The following is a 27,876-nucleotide window of genomic DNA, read 5'->3' on the forward strand; positions in this document are numbered from 1 at the left end:
ATGGAGTTTCTGGGGACCACGCAGCTAGCCAGTTACTGTGGCACAAAGAAGAGCTGCCTGTTCCCGGATCTAGCTCCCACCAGCACCACCAAGGACACCTATCAGTCCTACTACTTACCAGGCTACCGCTACCTCAGCTCCTGGAGGCCCAGTCTGCTTCACAAAGTGGTTTCGGTCCCTCCCAGCTCTGACAAGCAATTTAACCCCACTGGGCGGCCGCCCACTGTTCTGCCTGCATTACGCTCTACCCTGCATACCCGCTACAGCACTCACGACTGGCACCATGCCAACGTAGTTCAATTAAAAGGCTCTGAAACCTCCAGGTACTGTGCTGGTAGACTGAACGCTGATTCAATGAGACTGATGCAAGATAGGGATCAACTGACTTATCAGATGCAAGAAGACAGTAGAAGAAACCTGGGAGAGAGGATCTCCAACATTGATTTCTGGAGATCGGAGCTCATCTATGAGCTAGAGTGTCTGCTGAAAGAGACCCAAGCCTTGGAAACAGCAAAGAAGCGGCTCGAATGTGCTGCAGATGAAATGCAAGGACCACTGAAGGTAGGTTTGACATAGCTAGTTATTTCATGACTGTACTGCAGAATGGGTAAAGAAAACAGCTTAATCTCTGTTGAATACTAGTATGACTTTTACTGTTATCATCAAGACAGATCTTGGTGAAACATTACCCTCAGTGAGAAGGAAACGTGTCCACCACGGGCTTTACATACAAAAGTCAACAAAGGAACCTAACAAGACATTTCTATGCCCTTTTCCTTCCTTTCTGCTTGAGGCTCCAGGAGGCTGAATCTCCCTCAGGCACTGGCCGGTCAGCTCAGTGCATTACAGGAGAGCAGAAGATGGCCCTGGAAGCTGCAATATCCCGATATTCTTATCTAGCTCTGAATTTTCTGCTATTGCTTGGTGAAAATAATATTTTCACTTAGAATAGCATATCACTTGCGTTACATTTTGACATTCTCCAGAATCTTAAAGGCAAATTAATTGCAACAGGAAAAGCCACAGTAATATAAGAGTCCATGAATGATGCTAGCAAAAACTCAAAACATGCAAAAACTAGAGTCAAAGTTTTCTCATAAACATCTGGAATACTGCTGATGGAAGCTATGTCTATCATGTTTCTAGGCAAGTACAAATAGAAAACCAAAATTCTGTGTTCAATAATGACTTTTTTAGCTGTGTGTATCTGTACTGATTCAGAGTGGCAGGCTGAGGATGCTGTCTATTCAGGGAGCATTTCCTGCTGAAAGGCTTTGTGCCAGCTAATGCTGTTTCATTTACTAGTATGGTTCTAAACAAGTGGATGAGACATTAAGGGTAAAGTTAACCTGCTGGGACAGGTTAACTGAATTCCCTATTCAATGACTGTAGTTATGCAGTCCTTCTCTTGTATAGGTACAAAACTTCCAAACTTTGGCATTGGGTAAGGGAGGATGAGGGGAGATGAGATTAAAGGATTATGCTATGGATGAGTGTAAACAACACAGGTATTTTAATCTACACAATTTACAACAAAGCTTAGGCATGTTGAGATGTGGGCCTTGCTGCACATTAATAAGCAGCTAATCAAATGGCAGCTATGGTGGCAGCTAATCCTTAAAAGTATGTATTAACAGGTAAGTGGGAATGAGCTACTAAGATGGATCAGTTGAGCGCAATGAAACCACCTCCTATTCTGTTCCACCCTCAAGAGATGGTCATTACTTGACATGTCAGCTCAGCGGCCCCTTCAGCAAGGTTCAAGGTTTCACTCCACAATGCAGTACTGAGCCTATTGCAAATGTTCCTTGGTTTGCTTGCAGATAGCCCTAGAATGCTTGTACCACCGTGAGAAGCGGAAGGGTATAGACTTAGTTCATGATGATGTGGAAAAGAACCTCATAAAGGTAAGATCAGACTTACTAGTTTATTTTTCACACTGTGGAAATAACTGAAATCCAACTAAATATTTATCAGGGTAAAAACATTGCAATAATTTCTTCCTTTCATTCATTTGGAAGACTGGGGGGGGGGAGAGGAAGAAATTTAGTAAAGCTGTATATATGGGGGATGTTTAATGTTTAATGTTCTATTCATCCTTCCTGGAGCAAAAGGAATAGCCTAGCATCCTTGTGAGGTCTTGTCCAGTTCTATCTTCCCTGATCCTATAAAACAAGGTAGAAACATTTCTCAAGATTGTTTTCTGGGCCATGGTCTATAAAATCTCAGAAATTCTTGGGGCTTACAATATAAAATGCTGGTTTACTGCCTTGCTATATATATAGTGTTACTGAACAAAGAAAATGAGGTGGATAGTAGTGATTGCTAAATCTTTTAAATTAAAAAAAAAAATCAAACAACATTTTGCTAACATATTTGAAAGAAGTTATACTGGATGTGTATGAGAACAAAAATACTAGGAAAGAACATTACGGGACAATGGCATTGCTTCAAGCATTTTTCTGGATACAGCAGGATGTGCAGACCACTTGGATAACGAAGATGCTTGTTCAGAGCCCACAGCCTGCAACTTGGAGTTTTAGAGTTTTAATGAAGAATCAAGGAGCTAATATACATTAGCTTAAGTATTTCAGCACTTAATTTAGCATGAGAATTCAGGGTAGGATGAAATACTGCTAAATGTTCCACATGAACAGATGAAAAAACTATTTTTTCAAAATGAAAAATAAAGGTTATTTGCCTGATCTCCCCAAGCACTGCTCTGACTATGGAGCAAGCTAGATAGTGACAATGAAGGACAACAAAGGCTCATTTTGTAAAAACAGGAAAGCCAGTTCTAAAGTTGCTCTCACTCCTACACATACTGTACAAGTACAGAGACAGAGCCTGTATTTTTAAATTTGGAGTGTCTTAATGACTTCCAAATAATTTAAAACACTTTATTCCCTGTTTCAAAACTCACAAAACTGTACACACTTAGGTAAGAGGGTATGTTGGGCTAAAACAGAGTTTTTAGAAAGGAAAGAGGCTGGAACACCGTAACGTTGTTTAAGGGACCGTAATTACCGTGTTTGCACAGTTTTCAGTGTGGTTGGTTTGAGTATTTTGTATTTATTTTAAGCTGAGTGGAACCTGGCTTTCAATTTCTTTGACTAATACTTAGAGTTTTGAAGAATATTACAATATACTTCCTTAGGGAGCCTGTTTCTGAAATCAGATCTATTTTCAAGGTACTCCACTATTAGCAAAATATTTGTATTGTTCTAGAAAAATGTAGAAGTAGTTAGAGGGTAGTTTAATGGATTAAGGTTCATGTTTCAAGTATCTTCATTATACTTAAGCCAAGCAAAATTTGACTTTATGTTTATTAGAATGACTCCATCCAATAAAATCTACTAACATGTTTGATATAATATAAAAAGCCATACAAAACCAAATCAAAAGATACAACTTTGTAGCACTGAGTAATAGAGGGACCAAAACACATCCTTTCTTGACTTACATTGCATTTGAGATATGTGAGGTGGTTGCAACATCTAGAATGCAGAATAAAAAGGGTAAATTCACTAAAACAAATGAAGTTTGATGAAAGCACTGACACTGTATATTTTCCACTGTAGGAGGTTGATGTATTTAAGGACTGCCAAGAAATATTGACAAAACTTGCACAGAAAATCAGTCAACATTTGGGGTAAGACTTTACATGTAATTCCTCTTTTAAAGACAGGAAAGCTGAATTCAGTGTTAGCTAGTATCTAATGACAGATTGAAAATAGCAAAGGCAAAAGCAGAGACTTAGTCTGTTAGATGCTCATTGCCCTCCATTTCTAATTCTTACCAATGATAGAATTTGTATGTTAAACCGCAGAAGAGCAATACTTACTATTTAAACATGACTGTGACTCAATTTTTAAAGTAATGTTTAATCTGAAATCCTTCGTTAAAATTAGGGACACCAAAATTATAGCTTAGTTGTGCCAAAGTTGCTATATGGCATACTGGAGTGAAGTTCGAAGGGAATTTTTTTTTTTAATTACAAAGCTAAATTCAAAGGAAATTTATTATTGACAAAAGAAACAGGAATCTAAGCACATCATAAGGTATGAGATGAGTTATGGAATGGACTTAAATTATTTTTATGTATATTTATATGTTTTTGTTATGGGACGCTTCGGAATGTATTTTATTTCTTTGAGGGTGCACATATATCCTAGTAAATGCAAATTATATTTGAGTCTTATCATTTATAATTAGGCAAAACTATTCTGAATACAGTGTTCTATTAACTACACAGAACTGACACAAATTGTAAAAGTCATGTTTATATGACATGACATGATTCTCAAAAGAAACAGTTCAAGTACTCACACACAAGGAAGATAAAATTGTACAGTTCTTGATTAATACATTAGAGGAGAAAAGGACGTAGGTAGATTTTATAAATGATTGCTTTTATTAATGGCAGTCAGGACTCGCGTGAGTCAGGCTAGATGCATTCCTGCAGTTCATCTCACTACTGTAATGTATTGGGTATATGATCAGATAAAAGCTAAGTTCATATTTGGTGGCATGAACTCTGTCTAGCTCTTTAGGCTGGCATTTCTGGTTACCTTTGATTCAGTTCTGTCGCCACATCAGGCAGACCGATAGTAATGCCAATTGACAAGTACATCATGGAAACAGCAATATTTGCAAAAACTCAATATGTCTGCTGTCTTCCTGATGCACTGGAAAGCAAGACTTTGGTTCTTTCTCCATCCATATTACTCTCATTCTAGCCCAAGGTCTGCCAGGCCTTCCCCCCTTTTGGAAGAGCCAAAGGAGATCAAATTACTCCAAAAATTCCTTGTGGGTAAGAAAGCAGAGATGGAGCAACACATTTCCCTCCTTGTGATCAAGATGAACAGAAATATTTAAACAGATTTTCCAGTGATGTACAATTGGAATTATGCTAAGTGAATTTGTCCCCCAAATCAGCAGAGATGGGAAACCACAACTCTGGTCTGCCCTTTTCTTTCTCACTTACAGCTGTGCTGGCATGAAGGTTACCACTGAAAACCTCCTCCCTTTTGCTCTGAGGCTTTCCTTCATGCCACACAACAACTACCTGTTGTTTTTCACCCTTGTGGTTGTCTGTCATCAAAATGAACGTTATTAAATGCAGTGAGTTAAATACAGTTCTTTGGGGAATACCCGCTAGAGGCTAGAAGAGATGAATGGTACAGCAGCTCCCTCTAGCTAAATTACAGCACCAAGCATCTTCAAGCCACTAAATGCCAACAAACTATAAAATGAAGCATTGTAGGAAGGTAATGAAAGCAATTAACTATTTAGCACAACAGCATTAAAGGTGGTTCAGATTAAGGTAAGTCTTTCCCCTTCACAGCATCATCAGAGATGCACAGCATGCCCTGGAGCAGGATCTTTCTGACAAAAACTCAGCCCATTTTATTGATGAGAAGTGCTTTAACCTGAGGAACACATCGGACAGCATCAACTTTTACCATGGAGTGGAAAAAGCAGATGGGACGTGAGTATGAGTGGCTATTGTAGCCTTCTCATTCCGTGCTCCCTGCTGTAAGTAGGAGCCTGATTACAGCACAAGCCCTAGCCTTATCTTTGAGAAGTTATATAGAAAGAAGTGGCTTCTCTCTCTGTATGGCCCTGTTTTTCCTCGGTGTGAAACCCTCCATCATCCTCAATTATTCCCTGCTTCCTAACAGCTGCCATTGTTGGAGGTCAGGCAGAAGCTAGCAGTCTGCAGCGTCGATGTGCAGTGAGCTGTGGTTTTCAGCAAGGATGATCGTTTACAACTGCGTTGCAGCTGACTCCTTGCCCTCAAACTCCTTTGTGGAGATGTTTCCCTCTGGTTTTGATTTACACTGTTCTGTGGCCCTCAGGTTTCAAAACCACATCCAATCAAATAAAAATTCAGATAAGGTGTGCAGTTAAGTGCGATGTGGTAAGCAGCATGCAAGTGTACACCAAGGACTATATATATTTTCTGTAAAAATAGCTTGGGTTATTTGGAAATTAGTCCATCAAGCTATACAGAGATATGTATTAAACAGGATGATCAAAAAAGATTTTGCACAGCTTTAGCATTACAGACTGAATTAAAATTACTGAACTAAAATGTCCCAATTGTATACAGTTTTAAAATTGTTTATTAGTAGCGGCCTCATCAAGATCTGCATCCAATCCAAAAGCAATAGCAGAAGAAAATCAGCTTGCAAGAGGGCAGTGTTTGTGCTAATGACTTGTTAGTTCCCTTATCACTCTTTAACATAGCAGTATTTGAATGGTGAATGTACCTCACGATCAAAAATGATAATAACTCTGTCTTGTCAGAAGGAGAAGAAAATCAGTATTATTTGTTTACTTATGTTCTGCTTTTCATTAAAAGATCACCTCATTCACTACTGAAATGAGGGCATATCTGAAGGAAACTTGGCAGGCATTCTGCTGACTCTAGTAACACTACCTACTTTCAGGATTAGCAATGAATAAAATTATTCTTGTCAGCTCTAGTAAAAAGCAGATTTATGTGGATAAGTTTTACAGCCCTTTTCCTTTCTCACCAACCATTATCCAAAGAAATGCCATTTTTCATCAACATTTTCCGGAAATCATTTGGCAGACTGAGACATACCTGCAGCACTCAGGAGCAGAGCAGGTGTTTTCTGCCTCGGCAGAGCCAGCCGGATAAATCACAGTCTGAAAAAGCAATGTTAAAGAACAGATTAAGTACTAAGTATTTCAGATAGTCAGGATGGAAACCTACACAGAAATTTAATTTCTAATGAGAAAATGAATATAATCCATTAGACCACAGAGGGGAAAAAAGGCCCCAAACCCAAATATCCTGCAGAAAGTACTCTGAGAATGTCTGGATCAGTAGCTGTAAGCACTGTCAGCTCAAGTTTAGTACACTGATTTATGCACTTTACTATGGTATCAGGTTGGTTACCTGAAACTTTTCAGGGCAACTGCCTAAATAAATGTGTAGCACTAAAGAATTTCAAATCATTTAGGAAGATCAGTATTTCACTTTGGAGAGAGAGGAATACCCTATGAAAAACTGAAAAAAAGGCCACTGAGAAAACAAGCACTGACAAAATTAACTTTTTCTTTTTGCATCCCTTAATATTTACTCTCAGTATTCAATTAAAATCTAGTGTAAATGTGAAACTCAAAAATAGTGACCTATCCCTGCAGAGTTTAGCATACAGGCATAATTCTTAGAAGAAAGTTTTGTGGAGAAAGAAGTCTAAATGCAGACAGAAGTTTGTCTCAGCCTTTCAATTTGGCAAGTAAAATATTTGTACCTTTTCATAAAATACACTAAATATTTCTGGGTGAAGAGAGAAGTGATCTAGTAGGCTAAGCAATGCATTAAAGAAAGCGGTGAATTTAACTCCAAAGAGAGTAGCTTATGCTGCACCAGCAGTTTTCAAGCCAGGGGCTCAGGCTGCAAGTTTAGAGCCCCGCAGACTCCTGGTTTGGAAAGATCTGAGTCTGGGATTTATGTTCAACTAATTATAATAATGATGGCCATCTCTGAAGCTTGGACACGAAACCAAGCATCCCAACGTTTGTTTACATACAGGACATTGCAGCAGGAACATTCATGGGTGGCATTTTGCAGTGCAGGAGTCCTATATTCAGTCTTTCTCTCTATATTCACAGGCTTTGCCATAGTAAAGCCATTTCTGCTTGTCTCATAGATATTACTAAATTTAACTGTAATAGCCCTGTAAGTTAAAGCAGAGGTGTTCATTTTAATACCTGGAAAAGTAAGAGGATGGAGATACTTATCCCAATGACACAGCAGGACACTCTTAGGGCTGGGAGAAAATTCCAGTTCTCCTTACTCCTAAGTCAGTGCCTTATCCATTTTCCTGCTATCATTCCTTCTTATGATGAAGGCTACTAGGAGGTCAGAGCCACATGCTTTATTATGTAAGTCATACATACCTAATGAGGTAGGGCTGCTCTGATAGCAGACCAGAGCTGCCTGAAGAGCTGTGTAACAATCCTTCTCCGTTGGTTTCTTGCTCATTTTCCCTAAACTAGGTTGGGCTCTCATGTTCTCTGGTGGCTGGTGACACACAACTCAGTTTCCCCAGGATAAATGTTTGGGTTCACAAAAGTAGATGGTATTTGAATCTAATTTGATGGTGTGCAATGTACACCATTGCACAGGTGATCATGCTAAACAATCTAATAATCCATCAAAGCCATAAGCACTCTGAAACTTGACACAGAGAAATGAGTCAAATTTCAGCTGAGATACAGCAGGTATGAACTCAGACCATCACCTAGCCTGTTAAAGACAGGAAGAAGCTGCATTGTTGACATTCATACCTGATCCTGAAAAACTTTTTAAGCATCAATAAACAAAAAGTAGGCAAAAGTTCATTCTTTATACAGCAAAACATAAACCTACCTACTTCGGAGTTGACACCAGGGCCACTAAGACCTTTAGTTAGAAGCTACAATAGTCAAGCAAGCCATAGAAACACTGTTGAAGCAACAGCTCTCCAAAAATCTTTGCTTGTTGTTGCCAAATCTTTGGTTTATAGAGGAAAAAAGAAAAAAAAAGCGGGTATGAAACCCATAGAATCACCTGATGTATGTGATTGCACAGTTTGCACAGTTCAATGGATGAACACAGTGTAATTCAGTGTAATTATCACTGAAAGAAAATAGCTCACCTAAGCTTTTATTTTTATTTTCCTCTTATTTTAAATTTCTTATTAGTGTTTCAGTTCCTGCAACATGGGCTAAATTCAGTGAAGACAATATCAGGTGCTCTCAACATGCAAGGGCCAACTCTGTCAAGCTCCGAGAGGATGCAGAGGTTGGACTGGAGAGCACATCTGAGGAGATGTGGAACCATTTCATCAGTACCAACTTGGCCTTTAATAATCGTATCGCTGAAGTAGCTGAAGCAAAGAACAAACTCCAAGCACAACTGGCCAAGGTAAGATTCACTGAGAGTTGGCAGCTGCATATTATCTTAGTTGTACCCAAAAGGCATAGAAATCTTCTCTGGAGTTTACGTCCTTCCTGAATAAGCACCTCCTCAAAAGATATACCTGTGTTACCTTTCCTCAAACTGCATTGGATTCACACACAGCCTAAGAGCTTACTCAAAGACAGGCAGACTGACAAGCTGACAAGGTTTTACAAGGAACCGTGCAACATCTATCCGTAATCACACACTGATTATGTTCATTTGCAACTTACATGTTAAAGTGGGGAAAGATCTCTTAGATGGTATTTTTTTCTATTTTACGTTTATTGATGATATTCCCTGGCCATTTCCTGACACAGAAATAGTACATGAATTACTTTTTTCTTTTTTTTTTAAACAGTGAACTAACTTTGGAAAGTGTGCAAATAAAAAAGGCCCACAAACAGCACATCTATCTGTTTTAGAGGAAGGAGAAGACTTTAAGTTTTTGCACTTTCATTTTGCAGCAGCAAGGGAAGAGCCCTAAATTAACTAAAATTTAAAAGTATTTACATACAGAATGTCATTCATCTACCTTTGACACCCAAGTTCCAAGTTTTCTTTCCCTTTTGATAAATACATTTCCACATCTTTAAGCTGAATTTTGGCCTGATTGTGGTCAGAAACAGCCTGATATTTTGGAGTGGGTCAGACAGTGAACTTTTCAAACATTAGTTCTGCCTCTGTCTTCATATTATACAAAGCAGAAATGGCAAAGGAGACAGACCTGTATTAATCTCTATCGGTATTGCCTTTTCAGTAAGTTTTCACTGAACTAAGTGATGCGCTGGAAATGTATTAGTTGAATTTTGAAACATATGTTCTGAAGTTAGTAAGAGGTGCTGCCTTTGTACTGACGGATAAAATCTTGTTAAGCTAGCAAGACTCACTGTGTTACTTTCATATGACTTCAGGAAGTTCTTCCATTAAGACTCCTATAGAGGAGCCTCATGTTCCCTCATTTTTTTCATTGCACATTTGGAAACAATAGAGTTTTCCTGCCATTCTATTTACCATAAGTAGTTTAAGACATTTTCAGTTTATTTTTAGGGAATCTTAGGAAAGTGCAAACTAACCAGCTAAATGTGTCTTAAGTCACAGCACATAAATTAATGTTTTCTTTTTTTCCCCTGCTTATAAAGTATGAAAGATCTTGAATGTAGTTTTTTGTGTGTTTTAGATTGTGTATGATCTAGCCAGCTATAGCACTTTATCCCTGAATTGGCCATCCATCTAAGTTTTTCATGGATTTAAATCTATGAACATTTGCTTCACATTTTCCATTGACCTTTTCTAATGCTTTTAAGTGTTCCTTTTATAAAAGAACTTATAGCATAAGGTAGCACAGGGTGCATATACGGAATCACAAAGTGCATTGTGAGATATCAACATACGAGCAGGGATTTTGTCATGGAGTCCAGCTGACACTATGACATAACTGCTGACAACTGGTATACAATGGAAAAACAATATTTATGCCCCTATGCTGTTACACTATTAAATAGCAATAATAAGCTATCTGGAGAAACTTGAGTAATCATATTTGTATAAAGAATAATTAGTTTGTATGGTACACATGGATTAAAAAAGTATCAAATAAGATTGCACTCTATGAACTAATGCTGCTGTTACTGCTGAGTTACTAGTTAGCACATACACATAGCAGAGATACTTTACTGATCACAAACTCCATAGTAATGTAGTTACATCAGAATAACAAAATGCTGGAGGAGAAGAAAACTGCATATGCTGGTGAGGAGCAATTCAGGCTGGTCAGTGTTGTCAAAGGAAAATACAATAGGTTTACTGAGCAAAAACATTGCTGGTTAAAATGTGGGTGATGTTACATGGTAGAAGTCCTGTTAATTCTCTTGCTTGTGACCATACCTCAAAAGGACAAGAGGAAGGAGAAGGCAAGTGAGGGCAGAAGTAAGGAGTGCTCATTTAACAGTTATCTATAGGTAAGCATAAGAGAGTACTCTTTCTTCTTTCTTCAGGCTTGCAGTGTAGTCTGTAATAATCAGAGAAAAAAAATATTGCTAGGATATGCTTTGATAAGACAGCCAATGGCTGTCTCTTAAATTCTACTACACTTCTGTTCTTCCATTGGGATGTGATTATAGTCAAATGCAGCTACTACAGTTCCTGTTCCCTTCACATCTAATAGCAATTAGACAATGGGTGCCACAATTTCATTTTTTGTGTTTAAAAAAATCAGTCAATCTTTCAAAGGCTGTTTTTGCACTGACTTCTCAAGCAATGAACGCCACTTTCAGAGACATCCTTTTTTCTGCCAAATTATTTTCCTAGCTAAGCAGGCTAGCTTCATAAAATGAGAGGAAAATGAGCATAGAAAAGATTTGCTATCTTGGAACCAGGAAAAGCTATTAATTTAATGAGGTCTGGAACCCATTTCAGAATGAAAAATACTTTTCTGATTTGTGAAACAGCAAAATCTCTTCCAGAAAAAAAACCCCCAAAACCTACAGGGAACCTCCTGCAACCATTTGTTTCTAAAATCAGTACCCTGAAAAAGGAAAGAAAAAAAAAATACATAAAAGAGTAAATAGTGTGAATATGGTGATGATCTAAAAATGATCCTATGTTGAAATGGCACATTTTCTTCTGTTTATATCACTTGCACATAAAAGATTGGCTGGTTAAAGTTACAAACCAAGTGCCTAATGCCTCAGCTTGTGGTCCACTGCATGCTCTTTAGAAACATAGAGCACCAGGTGGAACAGTTTGTCTTACATTGTAGATTTCATCTGTTGGCCCTGGAAAAATTTAGTTTTCCTTTGGAACTAAGCTTTTTGTAAAAACTCATTTAATTAGACTTAAACTCTGGGATCAGTAGGCTGTACTAGTGTCTGTCATTGATATTGTAGTGGTGATTATGCTGTGTGCTATGGTTAGCATTTGTTGTATATGCACTTAAAATGTTTCTCCTGGCCTGAATTTTTTTCATATTCTGTTTATATTGCCTATATATATAATGGCTTTATGGCCACATGTTTACAGTCATGACTTTCTGTGCAAGAATGTCATTGCTTCAAACTTGTGTGGGGAAATCCACTACCAAAAGGAACGTGGGCATTGCTCTGGTAATGATCTATTGGAACACTCTTGCATTGCTGTACTCAAATGGTAAAAGGCCTTTCTCTTCCTGCCTTTCTTTCCCTTGCTTGATGACAGTATTATATCATATGTGAGATTATGTGAGCAGAGTGCTATTCATTTATCGCTTGGAAAACAATAAACAGGAATAAAAATACAGGAATGAACAAGATTTAATTAGTTCTGAATTTACCCAGGCAAGCTAAGGAATTCCATGTGCAGTTTGCTATACTAGTTACTTCTAAAGAGCTAGGATTTTCCCTTTAGTAGGCATTTGCGCATATTGCATCATATACCTCCTTTCCTGGGTGCTGCTGTCTGCAGCAGCCCTTCACAGGAGTGCTGTTCAGGAGAAGGTTGCTGGGTTGATATTCTAGTTCAACAGTAGTTGCTAATAGTTATGTTATCAAAGGCTCTGTATGAACAATCTACAGCAGTCCTACCAGTCCTTCCTTCTCCTCCTAAGTACCACCAAATCTGTATTTCTCATATAAGCAAAATATAAAGAAAAACAGTGATCCATTATTATTCTGTTTAGTTTTATTCTAGGATATTGTCGTCTTTGATGTCTAGACAAGTGTATTCTATATACCAAAAGATACACAGAATGTGTTTACATGATGAAGGTATCCTGTTTTTACTTCTATCAAGCATCACGCTAGTTTGCCAAGACCTTCTCCATCAATAACATGTCTCCATTTCAGGTTACAAACTGTACAAGTCTCAGAGTAATAACTGCACAGCAGTCCATCTGTTTTTATAAGCATTTTGTCTGTTTCTAGTACTGCTGATGGACTTGTACCTCAGTTTCTAACATGTTCCTGCACCATTTACCTTGAGTTTCTGAAATACAATTGAATAATAGACTCCAGGAATTTCCCTGTTGTAACTAATTGAGGTTCTGTCATAGAATTTAACCTAGGTTCACACTATAGAGTGTTCACACATCATATTTAGAAGCCCATGAACAAAATACAGTCTTCAGAAAAAGACTTCAGCTAGTTTGCTTTAACTATACACACTTTTCAATCCAGGTAAGCCAAGAGATGCACCTAAGAACTTTTCCTGGTAGGCATTTGAAAAAACAGATTTTTGCTCCTTAAATAACTTTCTCAAACCCCAACATTCAAGCTGCTTGGCACATAGCCTTTGCCTCTTTTTCATGTCTAAAACAGTCCAAACAAGACCAAAGGCCTTCAATTTCTAGTCATCAGACAACACACATGATGAAAACATGCATATACTATCATTTTATAATATATATCACCTGTCCCATCACGTTTTTCACTATAAACCTCCAACAATTTGCATTTAGTTAGAGGGACGGTTTAGCAACTTACAGATGTCTTGTCTTGGGGCAGATCATATGTATTTTTACCCTTTATTCTACTTGGAGTTTGGTCTGAATCCCAATACTGAATAGGCTCCAAATTCAGGTCAAGTAACCAAGTCAGCACAAGGGAAGTCTCCAAAGAGCATTTGTTGTCAGTGATTCCCACGTGCTATTCTGCATTCTCAGTCCAGCTGCTGTCTGCTCTCACTGTTACTTCGCTGATGTATTCAGGAAATTCTCTGAGTTCTCTTCACTTCAGATTTTCATTGTCTGCTCTTTGGCTTTTCCTGCCTGCCACTTCTTTTGGGGAAGCTGGCTGGTGAGGCTGACAACCCCAAGTCTATCAGAAGTCTGGGAAGTGATTTGCATAGGGGAACAGTAAAAAAGGATTAAATTGCTTTTGTATAATTTTGAACAGGAAACTATCAAATGCAGAAGGGAAATGCTGTCCTTAAAACCCTGTTTTATATGTGTCCCTGTCCAGTTCACAGTAGAGCTTCTATGTAAGATTATTCCCTGCCCACTTTTGCTTGATTTTCTTCTAGGGGACTACGACAATTTGCCATCTTTACAGTGGCAATCAAACTGAGTATGTGGGAGCGAGGGTGTGGTATAAAGCATTTCCTTCTGCAAGTCCAAAGCCCAGAGTTCATCACAGCTGCAAGAATGATTAAAGGACCGGAAAGCAAGCAATTGATAGAATAAGTTCCTCAACTTTCTCTTTAGCAGGCTTAAAAAGGTGATGGTAGTAGCACTAGATGACACTGCTTTATTTAGCTTGTCCAAATAACAGTTGGGGTAGGGGTGCAGAGCTTGCTAAATCCACAAGTATCTATACAGAAGAAAAAAGAATCATAATAGAAGACTTTTTGCTTCAGCAGACAAAACCAAAAGAAGAATCAGTGGCCAGACAAAAGCCAGACAAATCTAGATGGAAAACATAAGCACTTATTTGTCAGAGCAAAGGAATTAATCACTGCAACAGCTTACCAGAGATAGATGGCTTCATTAGCACCAGGAACTCAAAAATCAAGATCACTGTTCTCCCTGAAAGCTCTGATCTCTCTAGAGGCACTGGCTTACAAAGAGGAATTTCTACAGGATCGACTAGCGACCTGCAGGCAGTGCAGACTTAGTGCATAACTAAGACTTCTTTCTGACCCTAAGATTGAAAATGTCCCATTTCCATTTCTGTCCCAACTACGCAAGTCTATGGTTAATTTATCTTACTTGATTCTGGGATTAATCTTGGTCATAACAATGCAAGATTCATCCAGAATTTGGATAGCAGAACCCTGGAAATATGAGGTGCTGGAGGCAGAAGCCCAGAAGTCCTAGCTAGGTATTTGGCAAGGGTTAGATCACAAACCAAAGAAGGTATTACAGCTCCACTGTGTTTCATCATCATTTGCCTCACAGAGCATGTGGTCGTTTGGGGATGCAAACTCTGCAAGAGTCTAATCACAACGTATGACTGGTCAGGCTCAGAGCTGCTCTAGGACCAGATTTTCAGACTGGTGAACAGAAAATATAGTGTACACAACTCAGTGTAGAAGAGGGTGGTATGTTGTCTTCAGCATGCCTCAGGAAACACTCAGTTTATGCCAAGAGACATTATGGTAAATATATTTTACATCTGGTGTAAAAGTACACAAATCTTTAGGAAAAGAAGGAAAACCTTTAATCATGGTGCCAGCCCCTCATTAATATGTTTGCATCTCTTTTCCATAAAGTTAATATTAACATAAATAGTTACCTTGGCTTCAGTCTCCTGGAAATAACCAATAGGGCAGGATGTTTACATACATTAGCTCTGGGAATCAGTCAGACCAGACAGCAAGTGACATGTTTACATAGTCCAGTATTTATATCATACCTAAATAGCAGATTATCCCTGCCAGCTCCAACACCTGTACTGTGCTCAGAAGTGTTTCTATGCCCAGAGGCAGAATGCCCAGCACCACCCTTCCTGCAAACCTTGCTATTCCACTACCTGGGAGCACAGGGATCAGAAAGATGCTAGAAAAACAGGTACATGTTTAGTAAAACCATGAAAAAATAACCACCCACTCCAATAAACAAGTAGCCATGATTTGAGTATTTCCACTCAGTTCACTGAGAATGTGTGCTTTTAGAAAAAGCTCCTTCCCCCCCCCACCCCGAGGTGTGAAAAGACAGTATATTCCATCAATATACAATGGAAATTAACACTCACTTTCCTTTTTGCCTGGTATATTTTTACTCTATACCTGAAGAGCCTACAGTATTTTGTTTTAGTAAGTTACTCCATCTCTTAAATAAGTTACCCCCTCAGAGTCTCCATCCTTCACACATTATTTTTATTAAATTTAAATTTATTTATAAATTTAAGAAAAAACCTTTCCTGTCTTAGCAGCTATTGAGTATGCTTATATGGTGGCTAGAAGAATTGAATACATTTTATATTTACACAACTTTCTTCTAATTCAAGCGATGAACCTACTTAATTTTACAACTAGCATAAAATATAGAATAAAAGCCAGGAAAACCTCAGTGGCAATAAAACCAGAAACTGCCTATCGGCCTCTGAAATAGTTTTCAAACTTCTTATCTGAGAAGTTCTAAAAGGAGCCCTCCTACGGCTGTTGAAAAGGACACAGCCTGTTCCTCTGAAGAGGAACGTAAAGAAATACTAAAATCCAATGCGAGGCGCCCATGCAAGAAGCATGTAGGAGAGGTGCAGCAGTGTTGTGAGCTGCGGGAAGGAGTATGCATAGAGCAGAGGGAGTACTTTCCCCGTGGCACTTGCCCCACAAAGACTTTCATCTGAGACCCCAATGTATCCTCACATAACTTTTTAAATATATTTTTGTTGATTGCTTTTTTCCCTTCCTCTTTTTATGCCTTAAAATCTCAGTTATTTACAGTTTTTCATGCCTGTTCATGGTGGCTGGGTATACAATTAATCTTATTTAATATTGGAACCCATTTGAGAGTAAAGTTTTCAGATGATTAATGAAGAGTGACTCAGAAGTGGTTGGGAAGGTGCATGCTGGTTGGTGTAGGCAGCTCAAACTTGCTTGGAAAAACCTGTTTGAAGGAGGAAATAGTTATTTAAGCTAGGAATAGACTTTTGCCTACAAACCAAGAGAAATTACAAATGAAGGCTAAGGCACTCACTTGAAGACAAAACCAGATTTCTCTCCCCTAAAATTGTTGCTTAATCTCATGAAATCATAGAGACTTGCACAGACTACATCAGAGTACAAACTACGGGCAAGTGGAGAAACCATGCAGGAGAAGCCTGGCTCCTCAGCATACCATGCAGCAATGCTCCACTTCATGGATTAGCCTACAGGGAACATGAAATGGGGAAGGCTGGAGTTATCATAATCAAGTGACAGCCATTGCACATCGGGATGTATTCAGGTTGTCATGAATCCAAGTGTCTTTATTTGCAAAATAACAGAAATCTCTTCTCACACTGAGGGACACACAGCTGCTGAGTAAAGGCAGCCTGGATTGAATGGATGTGAGACTTTGCTGGCATTGATATAGAAGATAACTTCTTTCTGCCACAACATTTACGTCTGAGAAACTGAGGTGGTTGCTACTATTACTGCTCCCTCCCCTGTAACCTGTCTGCACTCAGGCAATTCATATAGGCTTGGCAGAGCAAACAGGATTTAGTTGAAGGCAACTGCGCTCATATATTTTTATAAAATTGTTCCTTATTCTCAGAAAGGGCTGTCTTGCAGGAAACAGAGATGGACATATGTAGTAGCTTTTCTAGAAAAGAAGCATTTTCAGGCTCCAAAGGGTCATGAGACAAATGCATTGCATTGACTCTAAAGTCAGGACAAATTCGGCTTACCGTGACTGGGATGAGATTTTATTAATGACTGGAAAGAATCTCATTCCTGACAAGAATCAATATTATAGAGCAGCTGCATGAGCCATAGCTGTTTCTCTCCAGCACCATCTCTTTCGAGAGACATCACCTCTCTTTAACAGAGAGATGTATACCCTTCTCTCAGATGAGGTAACTTGAGACAAAACAGAGCATGCAAAAGGCCCAAACTGCCTGTTTGATTGTTATTTTGACCAGGTTTAGCAAAAACACATTAATAACATAGCATTTTATTTTGTTCTCCTAAATGATGATGCACTCTAAAATTGCTGGTCCTGCAGCATCTGAAAGCACGATACAGCGTAAAGTGGAGGAGAAATGCAACAGAACTCTGAGGCTTATTCTCGTTCTTCACTAGTTAAAAGTGTAGCAAGGAGGTATGCAAAGAGTTAAGCATTTTCTTGTGTATAGTTATGGCTTCCTCTGTTATTTTGAAAATATTTTAGAAAATCCAGGCCAAGTTAAAGGATCCCATGTTTTTCTCCCCCTTTAATTTTAATAAAGCTGTTTTGAAATAAACATCTTGTACATTTTTAGGACCAGTGGAAAATTTAAATAGAAACTGATTGCATATAAATGTGAAATTGATTGGATTATTTTCAGAGATTAAAGTAAAAAAATGCATACTGGAATTCAGTGGAAGGAGGATTTTTATAAGATTGTAAATTGTTATACTGACCAAATGAAAGGCCCAGGGTCCCTAGGTCCTCTGTTTCAATCTATGCTGAATAGACCAATCTGTGTAAGGACACAGATTACATGTCCAGATATATACTTAAAGCCGTCTTTGTTTTAGAAGTATAGTATTTACATTCTGATAGTTTCCTCTTTTCTGTGAAAATGTCATGTCTAAGACAGTTATAAAGAAAATGTTGGGGATTTTATAGGTATCCTTTAGCACACGTAGAACTTATAATATGCTTTAGCTTTCAGATCTGTTGACTGTATTTATGACAGCCCTATTCCCATTGTTATGAAGCTTTATAAATAAAAGCTTGCCATATTTCCAAATCCAGACCAATGTCCCCACTCCTGATATGCTTGATGAATTGTGCAATGCATTGACTTGAAGATATTTTCTCTGGGCAGAAACTAAATCGGTACTTCACTACGAAACTCAGTCATCCCATATAAGCATACAAAAGTTACTGCTCAGAATGATTCTAACTCTCCTTCAATACAGTTAAACTATCTGAATGCATTACCTGCTGATGTCACATTCTGTTGAGGAATGTGGGGTTTTTTTCTTTTAAATGTGCTTTTCTTCTTTTTTTAAGAGATTCCTGGACTATTCCCCACCACCATCTGGTTAAAAACAAAACAAAACAAAATTTGATAAGTCATAAACAGTGATCTGCAATTAAGCTTCAAAAGAAACAAACCAACCCTAAAAACAACAAGAGCAAGGGACATGGTAATCTCTATCAAGAATTTGTCTATGACATGATAGTAAAAACTGTCAGGTCCAAATTCATTTCAGATTTGAGATCTGGGTTATACTTGTAATCCAAAGATTGCAAGATATCATAGTTTTACTGTGAAATAATGTGGTCATATATCCTAAAATTAATTGTGAAATCAGTCACAATTACACTATTTATTCCATTAAGTACGATAACCTCAACAAATGTAACTTTTACAAAATAATTTGGATGAAATATGGAAACGTGGATGAAAAAAAGTTTAAAAAACTGACTGAAAGGCAAAATATTAAAGATAAAGAAATTTTCAAAATGAGGAGGCATGAGAATGTTCCTCCCACCATATTACCTGGCTGCTGCTTTTTGCATTCAGATACTAAACACTGAGCAAACCTTAGAAACAACAAAGAAACAAGGATAGCTGTCAGACTGTAGCATTTTAAAAATGCTTATGTTACACATAAGACTATCCTGATTACATGATGAAACATGTGTGACTTCAGTGGCTCTTTCTCTCGGTCTAACTGTATCCAACCTATAAAAATCGTGGCCTTGGTAAAGTGAAAGAACAGCGGGAGTGCAGTTTTCTACAAGCTCTCAAGAATGCTGCAGCACAAGACTTTACTCATGTCCTGGAAGGGAAAGTTTCCGGATGGGCAGCTGCCTGAGCCAATGCCTCACCATGCTCTCTTAGGAACACGCTGCTCAGCATTTGTTGTTTTTGCTTCCTGCCTTTGGAGGTCATCCAGAAATGACGTAGACTGGTGCAACACTATCTGGTGATCCTCCCCACCAATCCGTTTATGTATAGCAGATTATCTAAATCATTTTATCCAATGTGTGGCCAGAATGAGTAATGGAAAACTGTTTGTACAAAGCTTCTGCGATGTGTTGGAGCTGGTTCCCCCGAGGCCATTTTTCTTTGTATGTCTTAAATGACAGCACTTTAAAAAAAAAAAAAGTAAATAAGTTGAGAACAGACAATGAACCTAAACCACATCCACTTACATGCAGCCAAGCACGGCTTAAAGATGGATGCATAGTTTCACATTTGAATTTTGAGTTCACAGGCAGGTTTAAACAATATTTTCCTTTAGCGAATGAATGAGGGGTTTGCTCAGGAGCACTAATCAATTGCCTTGGTCATGCATAATGTGCTTGTAGACTACTCCTACCTTTATGAGCAGGACACCAGAGCACCTACTGAAGTCGTGGCGTGAGAGTGTAGTTACTGCACATTGTGCTGACACAAAGTGGTATAAGGGTTGGACACAAAACTGAGTTTTCAGTGACTTTTAGATGAAAGCCTTTTTCATGACTAATGAACTACTGAATTCTCAATAGAGAGAAACATTTTCTATTTAGACTTTAGAGCTTGCCCTTTTTGAACATTAACATTGTGTCACTTTGCGGGCTGTGCAAGCTCTAAATACTTCTAGATACAAGACTACCATTGTCCTATGTCAGTTATATGCCATTATTTATGGGGTAAGTGCATACATGACTCAGTATTCTAAAGAGAGGACAATACGGTCTCCTGCTTCTGTGTCATTAAGGGAACACCTATGTTCACACACAGTGGGCAATGAGGCCCAGCCAGGTGCTATCTGACACCACGGCAGAGGAAGTGCTGTAAAGGAACAGAAACAAACCTCAAGTCTGATGATTACCAACATTCATGCACTTGAAATGTTACTACTGAATTTGAAATACATGGGTTTGGTGGTTGTACTTGCGCTGTGGCCACATATGAATGCATCAGAAGAGGATTTGAGAAAAGTGTGAGTTCAGAAAACCACTCTTCTGAAGTTCTCTCCGCTAGCTGAGCTTAATGAAAATGGCCTTTCCAAGAGACTGAGGACAGTTTATACATAGGCAATCTGCTCAACGTTGTCTGTACTAGAATCAGCTTTTTCCTTCTGCATCTTAAAAAAACATCTGATATGTAACTTGTTTTTTCACACAAGCAGAATGAAAGAGTAAAGGGCACCCAACCATTACAGAAGCATTGTCACATAGTACTGGAACGGCCATGGTTTGTTATAGGCAATCCTTACATAATAAGGATTTGTGGCAGAGGAGTGGCACTGTTATCTGAAATACTGAAGACTACTAAATTTCTTCCCTGATCCTCTTATAAATTTGTGTAATGCTTCCATAGTCTGCTGCAGTATGTTTCTGTGCACATGCTGTGTCCCCTTTGATGGCTTCCTTCTTTCCTTCCATGTGTGGAATAAACATAAGGTACTTCTACTGCTTTCAAAGAAAAAGAGGGCAGGAAAAAAGTTTCTTGCAGGAAATATTAATTTCATCCTCTTCTCTAACCTGATTAGAAGAATTAGCACTAATGAAGTGTAAGAGAGCTTGTAACCTAACTCCACTCGCTGAATAAGTTAACTTGTTTTGATTCATATTATCACAGGACAGAAAGTATCAGTACAGTGACTACATTACATGCTTACCATAACACGAGCACATTTGTGAACTGCAGCATCGCTCTGGGGAGCTGGTTTCAGAGTCATGGTTCATTCTAACCAAGTGCTCTGGGCTGCTTTAATTGCACTGTTTCGTTGATAGATTTGCTCCACAAAGGTGAATCACCATTTCCAACTGCTGCGCAAGAGAAAAAGTGTTACTACCAATAAAGCTCAAAGTCTGAGCCACAAAGGTCCTACCCAGAGTCTGAACTGAGAGTGGAAGTCCTCTGTTCCACCATAAGTAGAAAACAAATAACCCACTCAATCCTTTCTGAAATTGAAACTTAACTTTGCCCAGTTCTTACTGGGCTGAGATACATGCTGCTTTGTTTCATTGTTTTTACTTTGAATTACACTTTTTATTAAAAAGAAGTAATCTGCTTACAACTTGCTCCAAATTGTAAGTAGCATTAACGTAAGAGGCCGACATCCTCACAATACCCCACTGCAGGTAACAGAATATGCCACAGTGAATTTGGCTCACATGCATGCAGTAAGGCGTAGCATGGGAAACACCACTGTAGTGACAGAAACTATAACATAAACACAGGAAAGGAGGACCCTGCTAAGCAGTGGGTGACCTCTAAAAGCACTGCGTGTGCTTTGCCTTACAGCCTTGGTACGTCCCCACAGGTTGATGTTTTTGGTTAGCAATGAAGGTGAACAGTGGGAGCAAAGGATAGGACTGACAGGCTTGTAAAACTCTCCCTGACATACATCCGCTTAATCACCAGCAGCCTGCCTAGGAGCTGGACCTCACCTTTGTCATGTACGGAGGAACACACGCTGGATTCTCTTAGGGAGGTTATAAATAGCAAAGTCCTGACAACAGCACAAACTACTCAAATTCTGCTTCTGAGCAGCAGAAGACCCAAATCCTTGGTGTTTTGGGGGAAAAGGGAGGATGTGGGCTTGATGCATAATGAAGACATTTTTTCCCATGGTTTTTATCTATAGAAATAAGTGTGTGTAACTGGTAAAATTGTAGACAAGATGTAAAACAATGTATCTCACACTGTACTCTTATCGTAAGTAGCTCCTCTGCAAAACAAATAGCTAAAGTGCACTGGTTTACCTGCATAAGTATTATTTCCTCTAAAACACAGCTAGCTTACAGTGATTATCTAATTAGGAAGGAACCACTGCAGAATAAAATTATAGGGAGAAATTTACTGCCGTTACCTTCACCTTCTTCTATACTGTGTTCCCTTCATAACAAACCAGATTTTTTTTCCCTGCAGCATATAAGCAATAAAGGCTTCTTTTTGGGTGAAGATGCTCTCAAGCTAGCTCTGTGAGAACCAACCTTGGACCCAAAGGGCTCAGTACGGTGTGGAGACCTGGCTTCAAATCAGTACAGTCATGTTCATATGCTGCTGCTTCAGGGTCCAAGATGATTCATCTATTGGAAAATTGCATTGCTGTAAGAGTTGAACTGGTTTGGACAGTGCTAGCCAGGAGATCTTTCACGTTGCTCTACTATACAGTGTCAACAAGCCCTTAAGGATTTGGACTGGAGTGCAGGTTCCTGGCATCCTTAACGCTTTGGATTTGTCTATAAATAACCTTTCAGCAGCAGGAACTAATTCAATTTTCAAACCACACACAGCACTAGCAAACCTGGTACAACTTAATGTGTAGGCAAGTTCTAAATAGCAGCATAATTTAAATCACATTACACCATTTGTAGTGGTTGTTGAAATTCAAGTTGCATTGATTTTAGTAGACTGGCTGAGAAACTACATTAGTTCAATTTGTTCTCTTCCATTTTAAAGCTGCCTACAGGAAAAGCTTGAACAGGTTCACCACATTGGCTGTAATGAATCCTGATAAATGAAAGTAACATAACGATCAATTGGCTGGGAAATGTTACCTGAATATAAACATTTTCTCTCTTCTTTCTTTAAGACTGAGCAAAACTTTTCCCTTGCAATTTCTCTCATTTTTTCATACAGATTAAAACATCTAAGAAGCACTTACAGGGTTCTCAGGGATAATATGATAATACGATAACATGCGCTGCAACTAAAAACTATGCTATACTAATTCCATGGGCCTCTCCTTTTTGGTGATGTTTCACTCCATATCTTCTCCATTTACAGAAGATAAGCCTTTAAAGGAGGCTGGTCTTCTCTCTACAGCTCCCAGTGGAGTTTTCAAAACTGAGAATTTAGTTTCAGTATGAAAACATGACTTGTGTTCATATGTTCCTGCAGCAAATGTCCCCAAAATACTTGGGGTATGAAACAATTTCAGAGGGAACATATTTGATTGCTTTTGAATTTTTATGAGGCAAAAGGAAATAAGAATTGAATGAAGGTTTAAATGAAAATGACAGTTTTTTGGAATTTTACCTTTGCAAAATGTTCATAGATCAAGCAGATTTTTTTTACTTAGGAGAAAAATTAGATAATGATGCAAAATGGAAATAAGTCCCTGTAGAGCTATAAACACTGCCTCTATGAAAATGGTTTTATCACAAAAACACAGTTGGAATTTCCCCCATCACAATAATTCAGTCCTTCTCTTCTGCTTGTAATAAATTTATGTTCCAATTTGCCTACAAATTTCTTAATTTTATAATAGGAAAGAGATGGTGCATTTCTTAGTGGAAGCTGATTGTCTGTTTTCCAGGAACAACTTCATTAAATGCTTTCACGTGATGTATGATTGTATGGCCCCCTCCTTCTGGCTCTCCTATGAGATTTGATTACCATACGTCCTTTTAAAGAAATGGCAAGATCAAGCCAACATTATATAAATCCATCCGACTGATGTGAGTTTATAGTAATCTCCTCCTAAACTAAGCAAAATGACATGCCAGAATGAAAGCAGTTCCAATAGGAGCGTTTAAAAGCGGAGGTGAGTTCTGATTTTGTATGCACGTGAGGCTTACAAAAACATTCTACTTTGTTCAGATACTTCAGGAAATCTTCCAGACAGAAGATACAATCATGTTACTGGAGAGATCCATAAAGGCAAAGGAGTACCCACTGAAAGTGGCTCAGACCCGCCTGGAGGGAAGAACTAAACGACCCAATATAGAACTTTGCCGTGATGCACCTCAGTTTCAGTAAGTAAAGGCCATACTACTCTGTCCCTTCCTTCATCAGCCACTCAAGAACAGGAAATTTAATGACAGTGTGAATCAGTTTGATGAGATTAGAATTGCATTCATTACATTGCGATACAAATTCTGGGAGAAAGAAGTAAAATCCAAGGAGCTACATTGAAACAATGGGCCAAAACATCTAATGTTCAATGTGTGTAGTTGCCTTTAGAGTCCCTCTCCCAGGACAGTTAAGAGCTCAATTGCTTGTTGGTGGCTGATATCTTTTGGGATTCAGTCTCATGTCCAGGTTGGGACTTAGGAATTGATTTTAATTCCATTCTGTATGAAACACAAAGATTTCACTTCAGGAAATACCTAATTTTAGAAACATGTTATCCCAAACAAAATTCTGTCTTTTGATGCAAAAAACTATCTAATGGTCAAGCTCCTTAAAAAGTTAGCTGCAAATAAGAATGAGGCAGCATCTCTTACTGCCTCAACTAATTTTCAAGTATATAGTGACTCCAGTATCATCTTGGTACAGGTTAGCTCATTTGGCATACATTTTGGTTATATAGCTGTGGGGGCTTCCCAGCACATGCTGGCATCAGCTTGGTGATGCCTGTGCTATGATCCATTGTATAGTGTGTATTGTGTCTTTCTGGATATACAAGATGATGTCCGAAATACTAGCCTTCAGTTGGAACACATCAGTGTTCCACAAGAACCCTATCGAGTGTATCTTACTTAAAATACTGTCTTCAAAATGCTCTGGGGGGTTCTCAAGAAATACTGCACCAGGGTTCCTCCCATAGCTGGAGTGAATTTCACAGTCCAGTAAAAGAATTTTGCATATTTTAATGAAAAGTAGAAAACTATTCCCTTTTAATTTTTGTCTCTAGCAAAATCGCACTCTATACAACAGCTTCACATACAATGAGATGAATGAAGTACATAATGCTTAAACTGAGTAGTTATATTATTTTTCCTAAACAGTGCTTTATCAGCTCAAAAAGCTTCTATTCAAACAAGGAAGTGGCAATAAGTCATAGTTTATTGTACTGGCATCTTTTCACTTTTTCTAACTCCTTAAACCATAAATTGTACAGTACAATATATCTTTTTTCAGCCTCATACCTCCTTAATCGGATCTTGACATTTCCTTTGGTGTATCCATATATTAGATTTCTTCAAGTTCATGCTCTGCTCTCCACATCCATTCTGTCACAAAATATCATTTTGGATCTGAATTCTTTTATATCCATTTGGATAGTTTTATTCACGTGGCTTTTCATATCACATAAGTCATGCCTGTTCTAGATGCAGGAGTTCAGCTGTGGCTGAATTTGCCTCTTTAGTTACCACCACACCATCAATTAGCTATGCAAATAAACTAGTATCAGCATTTTATTAAGAAAACAAAACAAAACAAGATGGCCTTAAATATTAATACACAACTCCAGTTTTATACTCACTCTGAGTCCTGTTCTCTCTCTACTTCCTCCCTGAAGATCTCTTCCACAAAAATGTCTGCACCATTATGATTGATATCAGTCTGGTCAGCAGGATTGCATGTATCAAAGACATAAAACTTGTTTGATTTAAGATCAAAAAAATGCAGAGTGTCACATTATCCCTTCTTCTTCCCACAATTGCCAGTGATGCTGTTGATGTTCCAAAGGGTTCTGTCTAAAAAAAAAAGTTTGGAAGCTTCATTTGAAGTCACTGGAACATCAGAATGTCTTTGATTATTTTCTTCAATTAGAGTGAAAGGACATTAACGTGACGTACTTAAAAACAAGAAGTTCATAAGGGTTCTAAATCAATCTAATTCCTATTAGCTTCAAGGTTATGCAAGAGCTTCACAAGCTGTTGCATAGCTATTTGGAAGTATTTTAGGCTTAACATACACGCAAGTTTTCTGTCAGTCTAATATGATTTCTAATATTTTAACCAAAATGTTTATACAAGTACATTGTTTACTAGATGTAGTTATATTGACAGATAATTAGCATATCCTGTTCTCCTTCCTCGGATGCATGTGAATTTTGCTCTACCACAGCTCCCTAATCCAGACCAGGTTATGTTGGATGCTTTAGCTGATCCAAATCATTGAATGTTATGTTCATCATAACTGCAATTAGAAATAGAAATTCTGACAGGGTATTTGAAATTTGGACACTTTTTTCTATCACAGTTTTTGGTTGAGCTCACATCTCAAAATGTATTTTCTTAGAGAGAAAATCCTATCTGAGAAAGTAAAACCATTTGCTAATTCACTTTTTAAGGATTTTTTTGCTTTTAAATAATTTAAGTGTATTTCTCATGTCGTTTAAAGCAAGAAGAAATTCAGCCCAATAGCTCAACTGTAATAGAGAAAGAAAATATCAAATGAACCACTTCTTTGTAACATGTAAATGTTATCTGAGTTTGCTGTTTATTTAAAAGGAAGTGCTGATGTTGGCATTTGTTCTCTGTGTGTGCTGCCAACTTTGTAGTTGAAGGGATTAGACAGAAAACAAATTAATAAAGTCTAGTTTTTCTGTGCTGAAACAACTGGGACTATCCAAAAACAAGTTAAAGTGGATTCTGGAAAAATTAATCTTTCTTATAGTCTATAGTGCACTGAGCAATTAATAGAACATTAGACAAATCACAAAGTTGACAGTATTGAGAGTTTACCAGCTCAGTGACTATACAAGAAGATTTGCCACATCTCCATTGATAAGCCACTGGAAGAAACGTGGCTAATATCAGCTCACAGAAAATCTTAATTTGAGAGCTCCACATTCAATGGTTATTCTGGCAAGTGATTCTTGTTCTGATTAACATGCTTCTGTGCCAAATCTAGACCATTCAGCACATTCTGCTGCACAAGTTTAAGCTATCATGAACTATACCAACACTCTGCAGTAACATCCATCTCAAACGTATTCTACAAGACCATATGCAAGTGCTTAACACAGCCATGCTAGCCCTAGAGAGGCTACACAAATGAGAGGCTGCAAGTGAAGAAGATAGATAGCAATTAGAAAGATGTATCAAAGCAGAGTGGCTTCATCTGCTGTTGAAGGTCAACGAAAGCAAGAAATCATGACTTCTTATAGGTCCTATGCAAGCTAGTTTGGCAAATAGGTTTCATATTGATTCAGTCTAAGACAGCTGTTCAAATCCTGCCTGAAAGCATGACCTGTCCACTGTCAAAAAAGGAATGTGGTGAGGGACTGCTAAAGTTATGTGAGCAACCTGTCTCCTCTTTTTTCAGGCTTGTCACTGAAGTTTACACTATAGATGACACCTTACAGACCTTAAAGCAACGTCTGCAAGAAGCCCATGATACTCTGCAGATGCTGATCCTCAACAAATCAAAGCTGGAACATGAAATTTCTGTGAAGGCGAACTCCTTCTTCATTGACAAGAAGTGTATGGACATGCGCAAAGTCTTCCCCAGCACCCCACGGCTCATTGGCTACACTTGAATAGTGATCTTTGATATCTTAGCGCATGATATAAAAGTTGCAAAGGTTGCAAATATTTCCCGAAGGGATTAATTATTACTCTGTTTTCTCAAATAATGAAGTCGTCCTATAGAAATAAACTAATGAAA

The 27,876-nt window shown here is 38.3% G+C and overlaps 1 protein-coding gene and 1 long non-coding RNA gene across 3 annotated transcripts in view; one reads left to right on the forward strand and one right to left on the reverse strand.

Moving 5' to 3' along the window:
• On the forward strand, positions 1-27,833 carry TEKT5 (tektin 5). The gene is made up of 7 exons (XM_050905730.1): positions 1-565; positions 1,828-1,907; positions 3,582-3,652; positions 5,348-5,491; positions 8,725-8,947; positions 24,136-24,290; positions 27,535-27,833. Exons 1-7 carry the CDS (start codon positions 1-3, stop codon positions 27,746-27,748), a joined length of 1,452 nt encoding a protein of 483 aa, XP_050761687.1. The 3' UTR covers positions 27,749-27,833.
• The window catches only part of LOC127022247 (uncharacterized), a 56,660-nt gene continuing 35,405 nt past the window's right edge, over positions 6,622-27,876 (reverse strand). The window contains exons 3-6 of one of the 2 annotated variants that reach the window (XR_007767323.1): positions 25,745-25,958; positions 21,203-21,353; positions 18,525-18,624; positions 6,622-6,678 (exon numbers count right to left, since the gene is read on the reverse strand). This is a non-coding gene — a long non-coding RNA (uncharacterized LOC127022247). Of the gene's footprint in view, positions 6,679-15,957; positions 16,500-18,524; positions 18,625-21,202; positions 21,354-25,744; positions 25,959-27,876 lie in introns of those variants that run through there. The other variant, XR_007767322.1, reaches the window with a different exon arrangement.

The sequence above is a fragment of the Gymnogyps californianus genome, chromosome 15 (genome assembly GCF_018139145.2).
Source record: "Gymnogyps californianus isolate 813 chromosome 15, ASM1813914v2, whole genome shotgun sequence".
Lineage (NCBI taxonomy): Eukaryota > Metazoa > Chordata > Aves > Accipitriformes > Cathartidae > Gymnogyps > Gymnogyps californianus.

Excerpts from the sequence above, each read along its gene's own strand:
- TEKT5 (XM_050905730.1), top strand. The coding sequence starts at position 1 with ATGGAGTTTCTGGGGACCACGCAGCTAGCCAGTTACTGTGGCACAAAG. Across the intron at positions 566-1,827 it reads GCAAGGACCACTGAAGGTAG|CCCTAGAATGCTTGTACCAC; the intron begins GTTTGACATAGC and ends GCTTGCAGATAG. Across the intron at positions 5,492-8,724 it reads GTGGAAAAAGCAGATGGGAC|TGTTTCAGTTCCTGCAACAT; the intron begins GTGAGTATGAGT and ends ATTTCTTATTAG.